Below are 14708 nucleotides of genomic sequence, written 5' to 3' on the forward strand. Positions count from 1 at the left end.
GTTAAGCCATCATTTTTGCTTAGAAGGGGAGTCAGGAAACAACGTAATTCTAAAATGATGTATACTGAGATTAAGGTTAACCTTTTCGAGTATGATGAAAATGAAATGTATGCCATTCTTACTAGTTAGATCAGCATTAAAGATGGGATTGTGCAAAATTAAAGCAGAGTTTGACAAAATGCTTGCCACAACACTAGTAGACCTGTCATTTATGCTATGCAGCCACATCAAATGTCCCATTTTCCATTTTCCATCACTGATCAATTCGATACAAATAAAAGAGTATTGAAAAGCTTCTGTCAAAGTGACCTGTCCGTTTCTAGCTTTCCCTCAATCCCCAAATGCATGCAACACAAAGAATGGTTGTTCTCGGTCTTAAAATAATTGTGAAAATTTTCAAGTTTGCTTACTTCACGGAATATAATAAGGATTGTTTTTAGGCTAAAGCTTAGTAATGTTAAGGAAAACTGTCTTACAGATAGTTAATTATAGAATTTCCGACAATCACGTATTGCTAACCACTACATGATGAACAACTACATGGGTGATTGCAATAAGTAAAGTAGAAACCATTGACTACAAAATGAAAATGACCAAAGGAAAAGCAACTCCATGCATCCATCCAACAAGCAGTGCAAAGAAAACAACACTATTTATGAAGACATATTCAATGTATTCTCCACTTTAAAAGCCGGCAAGCCAAGCTCCTAATAAAGATAGATATGCCAACTTAGTAATGCCGTGTTTTCTGGAAACTGGATTTTGCATTCTACAACCAAAATCCAAAAATAAGTCTCAAAGAATCAATTGAAGGAATTGAATTCCAGCACAACATTCTTATCTATGCCCTCCCCCCTCTGCTATTTCACTAAACATCTCTCATTTATATTCTGAAAAGGGTTGTTGGCATGGGAAATTAATTTAGGCCTCAACACTTCAAAAATACTCAACTACTTGGATTTCAAGCAACAATTTTTGGAGAATTAATTAGCTGTATGGCCCTCATGTATATATTATCAAACACCCACCCTCCTTTATTTACGAAAGAGTTGCTGGCATCAGGGAATTATTTGAATACACATGCATCTCAGTACTTCAAAATGGTTAAATACTTTGACTTAAGGCATTACTTGTTGTTGGCAAATTGACACTGCTTCTTTGATCTTCGGAGCATTTAATAGTTAGGCGGAAAGTTCTTGTGAAAGATCACATCCACTTCCAAAACTTCTGAGAATGAGCGAAAGTTGGCTATTTACAATGATCCAATAGGCCAGACGGCAGAGGTTCACCAATCTCATTTCTGTAGTACTGGTCTAATATAAATTGCGTTGAAGAAACAGTGAATGGTGACCAGATGAAGCAAGGCAGTATGAATCTTGGGACCTGCGGAGTTCCCCTCAGAGGGTGACCTGGTGATCACTGAAATATTAAGCGCTCTTATTTCTCTTTATCAGCACCAATGTTATTAAGAAAACTAAATTTCCCATATTTATCTCTCAAAACCTTATCGTCCAGCGTATGCACACTGATAGAAGCACGTGTGCCTGTCCTGCACTGAATTGGGTTCTCCTTTTCAAGTAATCAAAATCTTTGGCTTTAGCTTTTTACGCACTCCTCTTTTCTCAATATCTCACTTTGGTATTTCCTTCAAACCCCGTGTCTCTTTCTCGCTCAATCACTCTTTAATTCTTTCTCAAGACATTCTTTAGGTGATATTCACTTTTTATGTGTCATTCACTTCAGGATCTCACTCTCTGCATCTTTCAAATAAGTCAGACTGTACTTAGTTCATATTTCCTTATGGCACCAAACTATAGACACTTCCACAACCTCGGATTTCAATCTCTTTCCCCCATCAAAGATCAGAAAAACCAAACTTCTCAGCCTCCCTTGCCTACTTCAGACCCTGCATTTCCTATATTAGCCATTGCTGTGTTAAGCATCATGGGTACAGCTTTCTTGCTAGTTAGCTATTATATCTTCGTGAGCAGATGCTGCGGCTCTAACTGGCACCAACTTAATCTGCTACGACGAATATCTTTGTTTCGAGCAAGACAAGAGGAAGATACATTCATTGCCTTCTCTCCAATGATGTGGAATCGCGGGCTTGATGAATCAGTCATTCGAGAAATCCCAACTTTTCAGTTCAAAAGGGAAGGTGATGAGAGAAGTATCTATGGTTGTGTGGTTTGTCTGAATGAGTTTCAAGAGCATGACATGCTTAGAGTTCTTCCAAACTGCGGCCATGCATTCCACTTAGATTGCATTGATATATGGCTCCAAAGCAGTGCCAATTGTCCTCTTTGCAGAACAAGCATTTCAGGCACTACGCGCTATCCAATCAATCAAATCATAGCACCTAGCTCTTCCCCTCAAGACTCACAGCCTTACACGGATAGCCTGATGGGTGGAGACGAGGACTTTGTAGTGATAGAACTTGGAGGAGAAGATGGAGGTGATCTACTACCACATAGGCAACAAGAGAGAGACAATTCAAGAGAAGAATTAATGCAGTTGCAGCCTAGAGCTCAATCGCCAAAAAAGCTGGAGCAGAAGCCCGGAAACTTAAAATCAAGAAAGCGCCACCATGTCTCAATTATGGGAGATGAGTGCATTGACGTTAGACAGAAAGATGATCAGTTCTCGATCCAACCCATCAGGAGATCTTTCTCATTGGATTCTGCTGTGGACCGAAAACTTTTCTTATCTGTTCAAGCCATTGTTCAAAGAAACAGACATCCTGGCGAGATTAATACTACCGAAGAATGCAGTAATGGAGCTCGGAGGTCTTTATTTCCATTTGGACACGGCCGACGACCCAGAAATGCGGTACTTCCTGTTGAATTTGATTTATAATTAGAGATTGTTTAACTTTAATTTTGGTTGCTAATTTGTTTTAAGTTGGAAAATTTCGTTAGGCAAATGAGTATAACAAAAAAGAGAGTCAGATGAGTGTAGAGTGAGTGACTTTTCAGTTTTCACTGATGTTACATAGTGAGAAAAACAAATGGGGTTCTTAGTTCCTTACCGAAAACGCAGGCATGGGTGTGAGAATCATTGCTTAAGGCACTATGTGTGGATAAGATTGATGTCATTCAATAATGAGTTGTTTCTCTTCATGAATGACAATGATTGCTTCCATGCGCTTCTGTTTAGAGTTTCAGAGAGAGACAGAGAGGAAGAGAAGAGGCAAAGAGGAGCATTTTAATGGAAGCCAGAGGGTAGGGGCCCAACAATGAGTAACTATAATTCTACAAGGTAGAACGACGGAGGTCCTTTAGCAATGATCACCGACTTCTTTTGTCTTGCAGTAATTATTTTGCTACTGCTGAAGATGATTTTGTTCAATTTTAATTAACCAAAAATTTGTTCTTACACCATTAATTATGCCATTATTTTGAGCTAAGAGACAATGGGGGACGAGTGGCTAAATGCTCGAAAGACGATGGAAGTGTTAAATTGGGTGACAACCATGATCTTGCTTGATGCTGACAGAGCAATGACTCACGACCTGGGAACAGAGACTAAAATTCAGGGGGCACGGTCGGTCATCAGACTTTAGAGACTACACTGCTCCTTCTTAACAATGCCTATTGATAAGAAAGTTTAAAGAGTAATGATGGTATCATGCAACAGGTTAAAATTTAACTTCTTCACTCGACCAAATTTTTTTTTATCGCATCTATCTCATTTGCATTCTTCAGGCAACCGCACTGACAAAGATGAAAAACATATTTGGTTTAAGAGAACATCAAATTGAGTACAAGTAGCAGCATTATATTAATTAGCTTTCCCGCACAAAACTTGCTAACAGATTGGCATGTCCAAAGTTGTTTCCAACAAGGGCTGGGGAAGAAAGAGAATCTACTTTGAGTGCCTTAAAAGACCAGCTGCACATCTATACTAAAGATTAAATAGAACAAAAAATGTTCCTAACCATTTCACTGACAAAATCAAGCCCAAACAAAACTGCACAAACATTGCTATCACAGCTACTAATACAAGTCTACTATATTGAGCTTGCTGAATTCTGGTCAACAGGAACACCGGGTATGGAAAATTTGGAAGCGAGACTATTTTGTGGCAAAGGCAAGGCCTTCGTCGGAAGCCGGTTAGTGGATGTACCACGGGCCTTTGTCTTTAATTCTTCGAGAAGACGTTGGGCTTCTTTGAGTTCATCTTGTGCACTTGATCCATGGCCCTCCCAGGCATCAATTACTCGCTGCTGGAATTCCATTGCAAGGGCGTAGCTGATACATTCAAGAAATGAATTTTTTATCCAAATTTAAGAAGGGCAAAATACATTGCAAGACAGACTTGTTTCAATAGATGTTACCATGACAATGCATGCTTGTACATCTACATGTGCAAAATGAATCAGTGCAACATGCATGGAAATTTTGTATAACACATTAGAATTTAAGTTCTTCTAAACCAAGTGGTAGCTTTTTTGTTGGCAGAAGAAGCTGCACGAATGTACAAGAACATAGCCTATCTATCACTTTATTACATTGTTGGACCTTGAACGTTTCACCTTTAGACTCCTTGAAATCTGTTTTCCCTCAATATTCAATTTCTCTCTCTTCCTTGAATGGCCTGGAACAGATTTCACTTCAGTAATGCCCAAGGCTAACTCTCACCAAGTGGTAATCCTAAATCGAAAAGGGAAACTTTCCAATGACTGGTGCCAGGTCAAATTGGAATTTTCCTTTTTATTATTTAAAAAAGCTTCACACAATTGCATTAAGAAAGAGAGCTGAAGACCCAGGTACCAAAGGTCCAAGTTAGAGTACAACCTGTCTAGATTAGCCCAATATGTATTAGTTTGAGGTAGCAGGATATTTTTGGCTTAAATTCAGAGCAATAATTTGTACAAATCTATCAATGAGATACCCATAAAGATGACAAAGGCACAATGGCTAGACAGTGACGGTCAAGGAAGAATAAGTACAGGACAAGAAGAAAAGAGAACTGTGAACACTGAAGGTTACAGTCTTCTGTGCGACCACCAATAGTTTCCATTTATTTACTTTTGAAATCCATTTTACCTATTACTTTAACACAAGAAACAAAAAATAACTAAACTATCATCTAGAAAACTAACTAAACTGTGATCAAATATTAAAAGCCAACATACAATAAGATGGAAGCATCAACTCTTTCAGTAAAACCAAATACCCAAATTGTTTCCCATTTAACAATGAACGAGAGGTAAACCGCTTTTTGATGCAATTAGTATAGGTAGATATGACTGTTCAGCAGAAATATATTAACTTTGCCATAATTAAAGGCTTCAGAGTTCAGATAAGTACACACTTCGTTAGAAAGCAGGAAAGATGTCACCATGTAACTAATCCAACAAAAGGGTAATTGAAATGCAACTCCAACAATACTGAACTAATAAAAGCATCTTGCATGGTGAAAAAGAAAAAACTAAGCAAAACAATCTTACCTTCCCATGGCACCATATGCTTTTGAAAGATTCTGGCAAGCTTCAATTGAATCTGCATGATTAGGACCAAGAGAGACATCCATGATGTCCTTTGCAACTGCAAACATCTGTGCTGCTGACTGAGGTCTATCTAATTCCAAATAGGCTGCCCCCAAATTGTTGTAAATATACCCAACCCCAAAATGCTTGGAACCAAAGCTCTCTTTCAATCTCTCAGCCGCACTCTCTAAGTAAGGAATGGCCTGTGGCACCTCACCTTTCAACAGGAGTAACCACCCTATTCTAGCAGACACACTTCCCTCTGAGTGCTGCTCTTGAGGCTGCTTCTCAAGCAAAGCCAACGTTCTCTTCAACAAAGAAATTGCAATCTCAAACTCATTCATAGTCTCATATTGCATTGATATCTCTGAGTACGCCTCAGCAACTTCAATTGGAGAGACTGTCTCTTTCTTGTCAAGAATTCCACAAGCAATCTCCAAACACCTTTTTGCGTCTGCAAATTTTTCTTGGTTACAAAGAGCCTTTCCCATTGAAATAAACACCAGAGCTCGATTCTCACTATCTTTCTCCGTCTGCTGAACTACGCCTTTCAAAGTATTAATAGCCTCATCATACTTCCCCAATGCGATCTGCATATTAGCAGCATCAATCTCTGCTTGGAGCAGCTCAGAACTAAGACCCCAGTTCTTCAAAACCTTCTGAGACAACTCATTCTGCTCCAATGCCTTCTCATGCTCCTCCATACCAGTATAAATAACTCCAAGAATCCTCCTATCATGTGCAACCTCCACCGAATTATGACCCAGCTCCTTCCTATGAATGTCCAATGCCTTCAAACCAAAGGGCAAGGCCTCCTTAAAATCTAGAACTGAAACATAAGCTTCAGCCAACTCCCTATATGCCACTCCCAATTCCTTACTATCCTTCTCCAAAGTCATCTCCTTGATTTCCAAAGCCTTCTTAAGATTCCCAAGAGCCTCCTCTCTCCTCCCCATTGCTGTTTTCACGTTCCCCAGTTCAAGTTGCACCGCATGCAGCACCGGCCTAATGTCCTCGACACTAGCAACACCCTCTTCCTCTAACCTATTAAGCAACCTATTAGCCCTATTAAGATAGCCCAAACTATCATTGAACCTCTTTAAACTATAGTTGACAGAACCCATCAATTGTAAAGCCATAGCAACAAGTAAAGAAGGTTTACCATCTTGATCCAATGCTTTCAATGCTCTATCAGCAAAAGAAAGAGCCTTTTCAGGGTCGTCACCTTCTTGATCAAGTTTGAGTCCAACTTTCAATGAAGCTAACCCCAGCTCTCTCTCATGAAAACATGCTTCCATTTCTTTAAATGCTCTGAGCATTTCTTCAGCGGTTTTAGCCGACTCAAAAGCTTCCTCAAGATCAGATTTTTCTCTCAGTTTTCTCTGCCTGGAGGACGATTGGGTTGGTTTTTCCACAAGGGTATCCAGATTACGTGATGGGTTTGTTTGGAATTGGTGGGTTCTGAGGATTAAGCCATGGATTTTGCCACAGGTTTGGAGGCGGCGGGCGGTTGAGTGAAGCGACGAAGAAGATGATGATGGAGAATTGTCAGAAGTGCAATTCTGATAGTGAAGAGGGACAATTGTCCTGAATCTTCGGCCGTTGAAGTTTGAAAGAAGTGAAAGTGAAGCCTTTTTCATTGTGAAATTAAGAAGTCTCGAGGGATTTTAGTTATTTTGGGAGTTTAGGTTTTTCTTTCTTCGGTTTGGTTAAACCCTTGAAAAACCCTCTGCGGTGACTTTCTCTGTTTCGTTTTGTAAGCAAGGGTAACAGGGGGAGGAAGAGAGGAGCAGTACTAAAACGCTGTCGTTTCTTCACTTGAGCGTTTGGTTGTAGTGCCCTGATTTCTGCGACACCAAAAAATTCCTCCACCTATTTTGTGTAATGTAAACCTTGTTTTGCAAATGTAGGCTGCAAAGCAGATAAACTATTTTGCCAATATTAATTTGCTTGACCAAAGACAATATGTACAAAGAAATATAGAAATTGAATGTAATTTTAAATGATCAATGGCTTGTAATTGTTTGTTTATACACTATCAGAAGGATAACAGTAACTCATTGGAGTATTATGTTGCCTTCCGAATCTGAGTTGAGGCATTCTAGAAACTAACCTCATGATGAATCTATATACAACAAAGAATACAGAGTTTCCTTTCAATAATAGAACATAAAACCCTAATCCAGCAATGGAAACCCATTTGCACTTCATTCATCTGAAGGGAAGTACCATTCATCTGAAGGGAAGTACCACTCCGCAATCAACGTACTTACTGATCAATGGAAGCTCAGGGGCCTTAAATTTACAGTGGGAGTTTCAGGAGGTCTGCTATAAATATCATCAAAATGAAGATTTACATCCCCTCCAGCTTCAAGATCATCCTGGTAAGTCGTCCGGGATAACCTCCGAGAATCCCTCCAATCAAGAAATTGTTCTTGCTCTTCTACACTTCTCTCAGAGAAGTTATCATAATGACGGTCCATAGAATAGCGGTTAAAATCAGGAGGCTCAAGAAAACTTGCTTGGGGCTGTGCACCATGTGAACCACTTCTAGCCCACCAATGGCTCCTAGTATGGTGCGCCAAGTCATTTGTATCATGATGCTGAAGCACGCTGTCATGGAAGAAATGAGGTGATGGGGAAGCTTCAAGATGCGACCGTGTGCGATCATCATAATGGTGTGGCCAGTATTCTTCATCTCTTGCTTCATTATGTGTCATGTTGCTTGGCACCCAAAAATCTCCATGCTGTCGCTCAGTTGGTTCAAACGGCCTCATCGCAGTGTCTCTCCTATAACTGGTTACATGATGAGGTCGAGAGGTATAATACCAATCTAGGAGATATGGGTGATTCTTTTGATCAGCATCAATTAGCCATAAAGAACCCAAATTGTAGCCGGTGGCAGGAATATTCTGCTGCATTTCCCTTGATAAAAGGCCATTTCTATCTCCATAAGTTCTCATTGGGCTACCTCGCCACAATCTACCAGGAGAATATGCATGTCTGGCACCCTGCCCTTGCAACTTTTGCTCCCTGAAAGTTCTAATATTTGACAAGAACTGCTTACCCTGAGCATCTGGCTCCCATGAAGGGTAGCAACTCTGGAAACTACAATCATAATTAAATAATACAAGATGAAATTATACAGCAGAAAAAAAAAAATTAGAAAGGAGATTCAACACAATACAATGAGAGAAAAAGCACCACAACCAAGAAAAATAAAAAAACTGAACTTGAGAGAAAAGAAATTAGAAAGAAAGAAAAACAAATTATGAAAGAATTGGGGGAAGTAATAACTCTAGAAGGACAGGAAGGCATTTGACATAATCAGCCAAAAAATAATAATTAGGTGTAGATAAAGGCATTTTGTACAAAGCAATAGCATATTATGTCTCATCAGATGGTATTTTAAAATGAAAATCAAAACTTTCTGTCAGCTTTTATCACAGAATATTGATATAAGATTTTGAGGTGATTTTGGATTTCCAACACCATATTCACCTAGCAAATAGCAAGAATGATACGTGCAGGCGTAGGATAGAGCAACCATTCAAGTTTGATTAACCTTGCTATAATCATACCTCAAGAATGATTTCTCCATTTTCCCTTGGGAACTCCTCTGTGAGCGAGATGCATTATGCGGAGAGCCATAATTGCCATTGCCATGGTTTTGGAAATCAAAGGCACTAAAACTGCAAAATGAAGAAGGGAATAATCAAACACATTATCTCATTTGATGGGCACATGATATAGCTACTAATAAACTGGTCCAAAAAAATTTAAAGAAAAAGAACTACCTGCAAACATGACCAACACCCTCGACATCCACAGTAAAATCTGCAATGAACTGTAAAATGTCATCCACCCGCTGCAAAATACAAAAACACAGCATTTTAGTTCAAAATCTTACATGTATAGTATAAGAAATGACAATAACTATACTTTCCAAAAAAAAAAAAATCAATAACCTTTGGGACAACAAATAGAAGCAAGAATGGAGTGAGGAAAATTGAGGCCATCTCCTCTAGCAACATCATCCCAGTATACTGCATCACAAAATAAAATAAAGGAGAGTATACTGAGCAAAAAAAAAAGTTCAAAAAGTCAAAGTAAAGAGCAAAGAACTAAAAGCATTTCTCATATGAATGTTAATTTGATTGTATCTCCCAATCCAATTTTAACAATGCCCAGAGAAAACATGGCTAGCCTAGAAATTTGATTGCTAGAACTTGATGAAGTAAACTGGTCAGAAGAAATGATGTTTTGTTACTTGAAAATCCATAGACTACTGTGAGTTGTAAAATTAAGTACTAGAAGTATCTGTCATATCTTCCAAACTGAGCTTCAGACAATAAGGAAAAGCAACGACAAATGCAAACTAAACATATGGCTCTATGGCAGGTAAAACATCGTATGTTCAAAGATTTTTACAATTGAAAAAGCATACAACTCCTAGTTTACAGGTAAAACAAAAATAGGAACTAAGCATGATTACCTGAAATAGAGTTTCGAACTCTATCCGCACTATCTCAGTGTTCTCTTTACCACGCCATCTCTTTGGCATATAATGTGTATGTTGGACCACCATAGACATGGCTCCTTCTGGATCAAGGACCAGAAGTTCATCGGTAACTGCAGCCCGGCTAATAGCCGTTATGGTTCCAAAAACAGCTGCATACCAAAACAAGTTCCGACCAAATATCTACAAATTTGAAAGAAGTGTGTAAATAACTGAAATGAAACATGAAAGAGTTTAACAGAAAATACAATAATCTTAAACAGTAAAGGTTCAAAGATATTACATGGCCCTCTAGCAAAGATTCTTCCAGAAAGGCAATAATGATCAAAATAGCAGCAAAGCCACCAGATACAAAAGAGATAAACTTTGCGATGATAGAAATAATTGGTGAGGGGAATTGCTTTAGGTACTCAGAAGCATGCAGTACACTGCTATTAATCCGGTGCTTGAACAAATGGTCAACCTGTAAAGACAAAGACAACAGTATAATACAGCATTACAGTATGTAAGAACAAGAGATCTAGCAGTGTAAATATCCATCTCAAGAAACAAATATTGCATCTTATTTTTACAATAGGTTCTAAACAACTTTTCTTCCTCATAATAAATTTAAATTCTTGCTTCGATTTAAACTAATTAAGATTTTCAAATCAGACACAAAGATGTAACTTCAAACATTTGACTAAAGCTCAAGATTACTAGATAAAAATAATAACACGAACTTGTGAGGATAGGCAGTGACCAAATCCTTATTGACTTTACCGCACAAAAGAAAATGATTTAACTTACAAATGAAGCAGAGAGAAGGGGGAATGACCATACCTCATTGAATTCCCTAAACATCCACTTCGACAAATTTGACCATCTCCGGGATGAAGCTGTGCTTGGATGGTTATAAAATTGTTCAGCATGCCTTAAGAAGAGATAAACCAGCATGAATATAACAAGAAATGGAGAGAGAAGAAGCATAGCAAGCCCGACAACCATAAGCCTCTTCTTCAATGTTCTAGGATTAGAAACAAAGTCCCTTCTAACACAGAAGTTTCTGCAAAAAACACACATTCCAAAAAATTGGTCATAAACCTGTAGAATTTTTTTTTTTTTCAAAAAAAAAAATACTAATAGAAAATGTTTTTGGCAACAAATATCAACAAAACCTCAAAAAAATTGTCAAGGTTAGTTTCAGGGTTACATTTGTAACTTGAAGACCTTAATAAAAGGATTTTCTCCCTAAACATAGAAAAAAATGGATCAGTAAAACTTTTTCAGCATTTTGACATGCAGTGCTGGTCAAGAATGAACAAAGATGCAGCATTATAAAAGAAACAGCAATTAAACACTATTCTAATTTCCAACCAACTCTTTTCTTGCTACTTCGTGAAACAATATCAACCATCAAAGACACAACCTAAGCAGGACTACCCAACGTGACAGACTTCGCAGGAAAAATGCAAAATCTAAGATTTCCTAAAGCTGCAACACCACAGTCAGCAGTTAGGTACCAAAACCATGTACTGGATGATACAAAGAAATGAAGAATATATACATCATCTCGATAGTACAAAAATGTACAGGTCTCAATGGCCCTAACCATTTTCTCCAGTGTGATCCACAATAGCCACTCTCAACATATTCAGAAAAACACAAGAACAAATAAATGACAGCATTTAATTTTCGCATTCAACACCAAAGATGCATCTTGTAGCTCCTCTCAACAATAAGGACTATACAGCATTCTTGAAGTTGAAATATTATGCATTTAAATTGAAGAAATAAGTAATTTTATCATTAGTCTGAAAATAGAAAGTCATGACACCTGCCTCTATAGATTGTTTCGCTACAGATACACATTGAAAGGCCAGCCCATCATACAACTAGGAACATATCATGAGATTATATCCATAACAGCAATTATCAGAAAAGTAACGTACATAAAGAAGAAAGTCAAATGTTCATAAGAAATTAAACATACCGGTCAAACATGCTCTGCAGTATACACCAATTTAAGGTCCATTCAAGTGTCTTTGTTAGTATCAGCCGATGCGGTGTTCCACCAGGGCCAAATTTCACAGTTGGACCAGCACCAGGGAACCAGGTTGAGATAGGAAAAGCAAGCACTCCTTTATTAAGCATTCCGATCAAGTAGTTCTCCTTTCGCATCAATCGCATAACCACATCATGAGCGGAAAGATCCTTGACCACACAGAGTTGTTGTGCACTTTGTAACTGGACAACCCTTTCAAGGATTGTTGCCCATGGCATGGTTTGAATTTCATTGTCAGTAACATGGAGACTGCCAATTTAAATTTCAAAATAGTAAAATCATTATAAATATATATAAGATATTGCTAAAAGTAAATGCTCTACCAAAAAGGAAAATAAAAACTTCCAACTTATAACTTATCAAATATAAACTTACCTGTTAAAATAGAAATGACGTATTCCAAGAGTGTCCTTTAATTGTGCAAAAAACCTCAAAAAACAGAATATCCAATAGAAGGAAAATAGCCCCAAATATCCAACAATAATAGCTTTTGAAAGGGTTAAAGGGGTTAATGGGCGCTGGTGAAGAGCTTCCTTAGCAAGATCACATGGCTTAATTCCAGACTCAAATGCATCCATCCCACACTTTGCATTGCGGAGACCATTCCAATCAACAAACAATAAGAAAAACCCCGAGAAACATATGGTAAAGCCCAGGCTCAGAAGTTCAACAATCCACTTTATAATTATGCACCAAAGCCCTTTCTCACAATAGTAGCTATAAAGCCGTTCAAAGAACAAGTCCAAATCAGCAATGGGTTCTACATTCAGACTCTCACCATTAAGAAGCCCCGAAGGGCTCTCACTACCAGGACTTGGTGGAACCCTCCCATAGTCAGACAACTCAATCTCAGGAGGCACATCACCTAGCAAGCCTGTGGCCAAAGAGGATTCACCACTCCATCTCCACCTAATGCCAAGAGCATTTGCAGCCTTTTGCACCCTGAACATCATTTGTAAATCTTGAGGAAAAGCAGCCAGTCCATTCCCCAAAATACACAAATGTTTATGGCAAGGTTCTGCCAATAAGAAAAAAATCAGACAAATTCCATTTTATGATGTATGCACATGCTCACTTGTACAGAAAGAGGGGGGAAATAGAAGCAAAACAGAAAACTAATCCATCATAAAGTGCATCACAACAATAAAGAGACTAAGCGACATCATTGACCGTACAGAACTTAGCGCCAGTATCATGTTAATATTAGAATCCAAGTACTGAAACAACATTTAAACAAGACATGGAAAGAACACATCATCACAAAGTTCTTTTTTTCTAAAACCTTAAACTGATTAATTGAGTCCAAATACCTGTAAATCATAAGTTGGACAAACACCACAATTATTTCCTCAATCAACCAGCTGGCAACAGGCTAAAAGATGCAACAATTTGAACCCAGTAGCTTTGCAGATCCTTGAACACAAATGGTAGCAACTGTACGCAAAACAATAATACATAAACAGTAAAAATAAATATTAGGAAGAAAAACATCAAACAGAGATAAAATTTCAACCAGCAGGTAAATTGGTGCCAATTCTTCATTCAACTAAATCAATTTTGAATATCCCAAAGAAATGAAAGAAGAAGAAAAAAAAATTACTCTGTCAAAAGCTTAGCAGCAAAACATGCTAAAAAGGGGAGGCAATTTTTGGCGAATTTTAAGTCAACCAAAGAAGCTAGTATCAATTACAATTAAAAACAAACTATATTAAACCGAACGTTAACCCAATTTATATCCATATAAATTCTTCAAAAGGAAAAAAAAAAATTAGCTGAAAGAAACTCCATGCCAAGATTATTTATCACAATAAATAACTTAAAATAGTCGAATTTACCTCCGACCCACCAACGAGCAGCTCCAATATCAGCCGAAAGAATGAAGAAATAGTGAAAAACAACGAATTTGGCCGATATCCACTAACTATAATTCGGCAAAAGAGACACAAAAATCAACCAAAGAAAGATTGAATGATGCTGGAGAATTGGAAGAAGGGAAAGACAAGAAAAGAAGAGGGTTTTGGTTGCGTGGAAGAAAAATAAAAAAAAAAATTATTTAGAAGTGAATCGTTTTAAAATTACAAGTTAATCAATTCAAGAATTTAAAGAGAGTTTTGCCCTCTAAACCCTTTCCTTCTGTTTTTTTCCTGGATGAAAAATAATTTCTTCTGGGTGAGAATAATAATAATAATAATAAAGGAAGGAAGGAGACGTGAAGGTGAGTAATACCTCTTTTTGTTGGGTTTTTAGATTGAGTGACCAAGCATTGTTTCAGCAGAAGAAGGACTTGTTTTTGTTTTGTTAAAGCTAAAACTTTCGTTTTAATGAAAAACTTCATCTCTAAGGTTTTTAATTATTTGTTTTCTTAAATAAAAATAAAAAAAAATATTACTCTAATTAACCGATTGCTGTATAACAGGTGTCACATTGATTCACATCAGCCTCTGTAAAAAACTTTGGAAACCTCTACTTTAGATTCTTAACTCTCTTCGTTGGGCTGTGGATCTGTCATTTACGTTGAAATTTAGTTGGGCCTTGTTTGTCATATCAATGGATTTTAATGTCCATGTGATGTCCATATAATTTTGTGTCCCCAATTATTCACTTGATCTCATAAAAAACATTACACTTCACTATTTGTTATTGTAAGTATAATT

At 37.6% G+C, this 14708-nt stretch overlaps 2 protein-coding genes and 1 pseudogene across 2 annotated transcripts; 1 reads left to right on the plus strand and 2 right to left on the minus strand.

The window, feature by feature from the left end:
* Positions 1-1705: 1705 nt before the first annotated feature.
* Positions 1706-3375, plus strand: LOC18613163 (RING-H2 finger protein ATL16 pseudogene; annotated as a pseudogene).
* Positions 3376-3734: 359 nt separating this feature from the next.
* LOC18613164 (Tetratricopeptide repeat (TPR)-like superfamily protein) lies at positions 3735-7306 on the minus strand. Its single transcript, XM_007050261.3, has 2 exons — positions 5453-7306; positions 3735-4250 (listed from the first exon to the last, which is right to left on the minus strand). Exons 1-2 carry the CDS (start codon positions 7129-7131, stop codon positions 4010-4012), a joined length of 1920 nt encoding a protein of 639 aa, XP_007050323.3. The 5' UTR covers positions 7132-7306; the 3' UTR covers positions 3735-4009.
* A 163-nt stretch (positions 7307-7469) lies between these two features.
* Positions 7470-14384, minus strand: APG9 (autophagy 9 (APG9)). The gene is made up of 12 exons (XM_018127107.2): positions 14281-14384; positions 13890-14198; positions 13365-13488; positions 12430-13072; positions 11983-12303; positions 10833-11055; positions 10294-10473; positions 9987-10193; positions 9460-9537; positions 9289-9359; positions 9073-9183; positions 7470-8599 (listed from the first exon to the last, which is right to left on the minus strand). Exons 4-12 carry the CDS (start codon positions 13005-13007, stop codon positions 7768-7770), a joined length of 2601 nt encoding a protein of 866 aa, XP_017982596.2. The 5' UTR covers positions 13008-13072; positions 13365-13488; positions 13890-14198; positions 14281-14384; the 3' UTR covers positions 7470-7767.
* Positions 14385-14708: the final 324 nt, after the last annotated feature.

The sequence above is a fragment of the Theobroma cacao genome, chromosome 1 (genome assembly GCF_053813885.1).
Source record: "Theobroma cacao isolate CCN51 chromosome 1, ASM5381388v1, whole genome shotgun sequence".
Taxonomy (NCBI): Eukaryota; Viridiplantae; Streptophyta; class Magnoliopsida; order Malvales; family Malvaceae; genus Theobroma; species Theobroma cacao.

Coding starts and splice junctions, on each gene's coding strand:
- LOC18613164 (XM_007050261.3), bottom strand. CDS start 7,131: ATGAAAAAGGCTTCACTTTCACTTCTTTCAAACTTCAACGGCCGAAGA. Junction 4,251..5,452: donor GCATATGGTGCCATGGGAAG/GTAAGATTGTTT, acceptor TGAATGTATCAG/CTACGCCCTTGCAATGGAAT.
- APG9 (XM_018127107.2), bottom strand. CDS start 13,007: ATGATGTTCAGGGTGCAAAAGGCTGCAAATGCTCTTGGCATTAGGTGG. Junction 10,474..10,832: donor TGTTTAGGGAATTCAATGAG/GTATGGTCATTC, acceptor TTGTCTTTACAG/GTTGACCATTTGTTCAAGCA. Junction 9,360..9,459: donor TTCTATTTGTTGTCCCAAAG/GTTATTGATTTT, acceptor TGTATTTTGCAG/CGGGTGGATGACATTTTACA.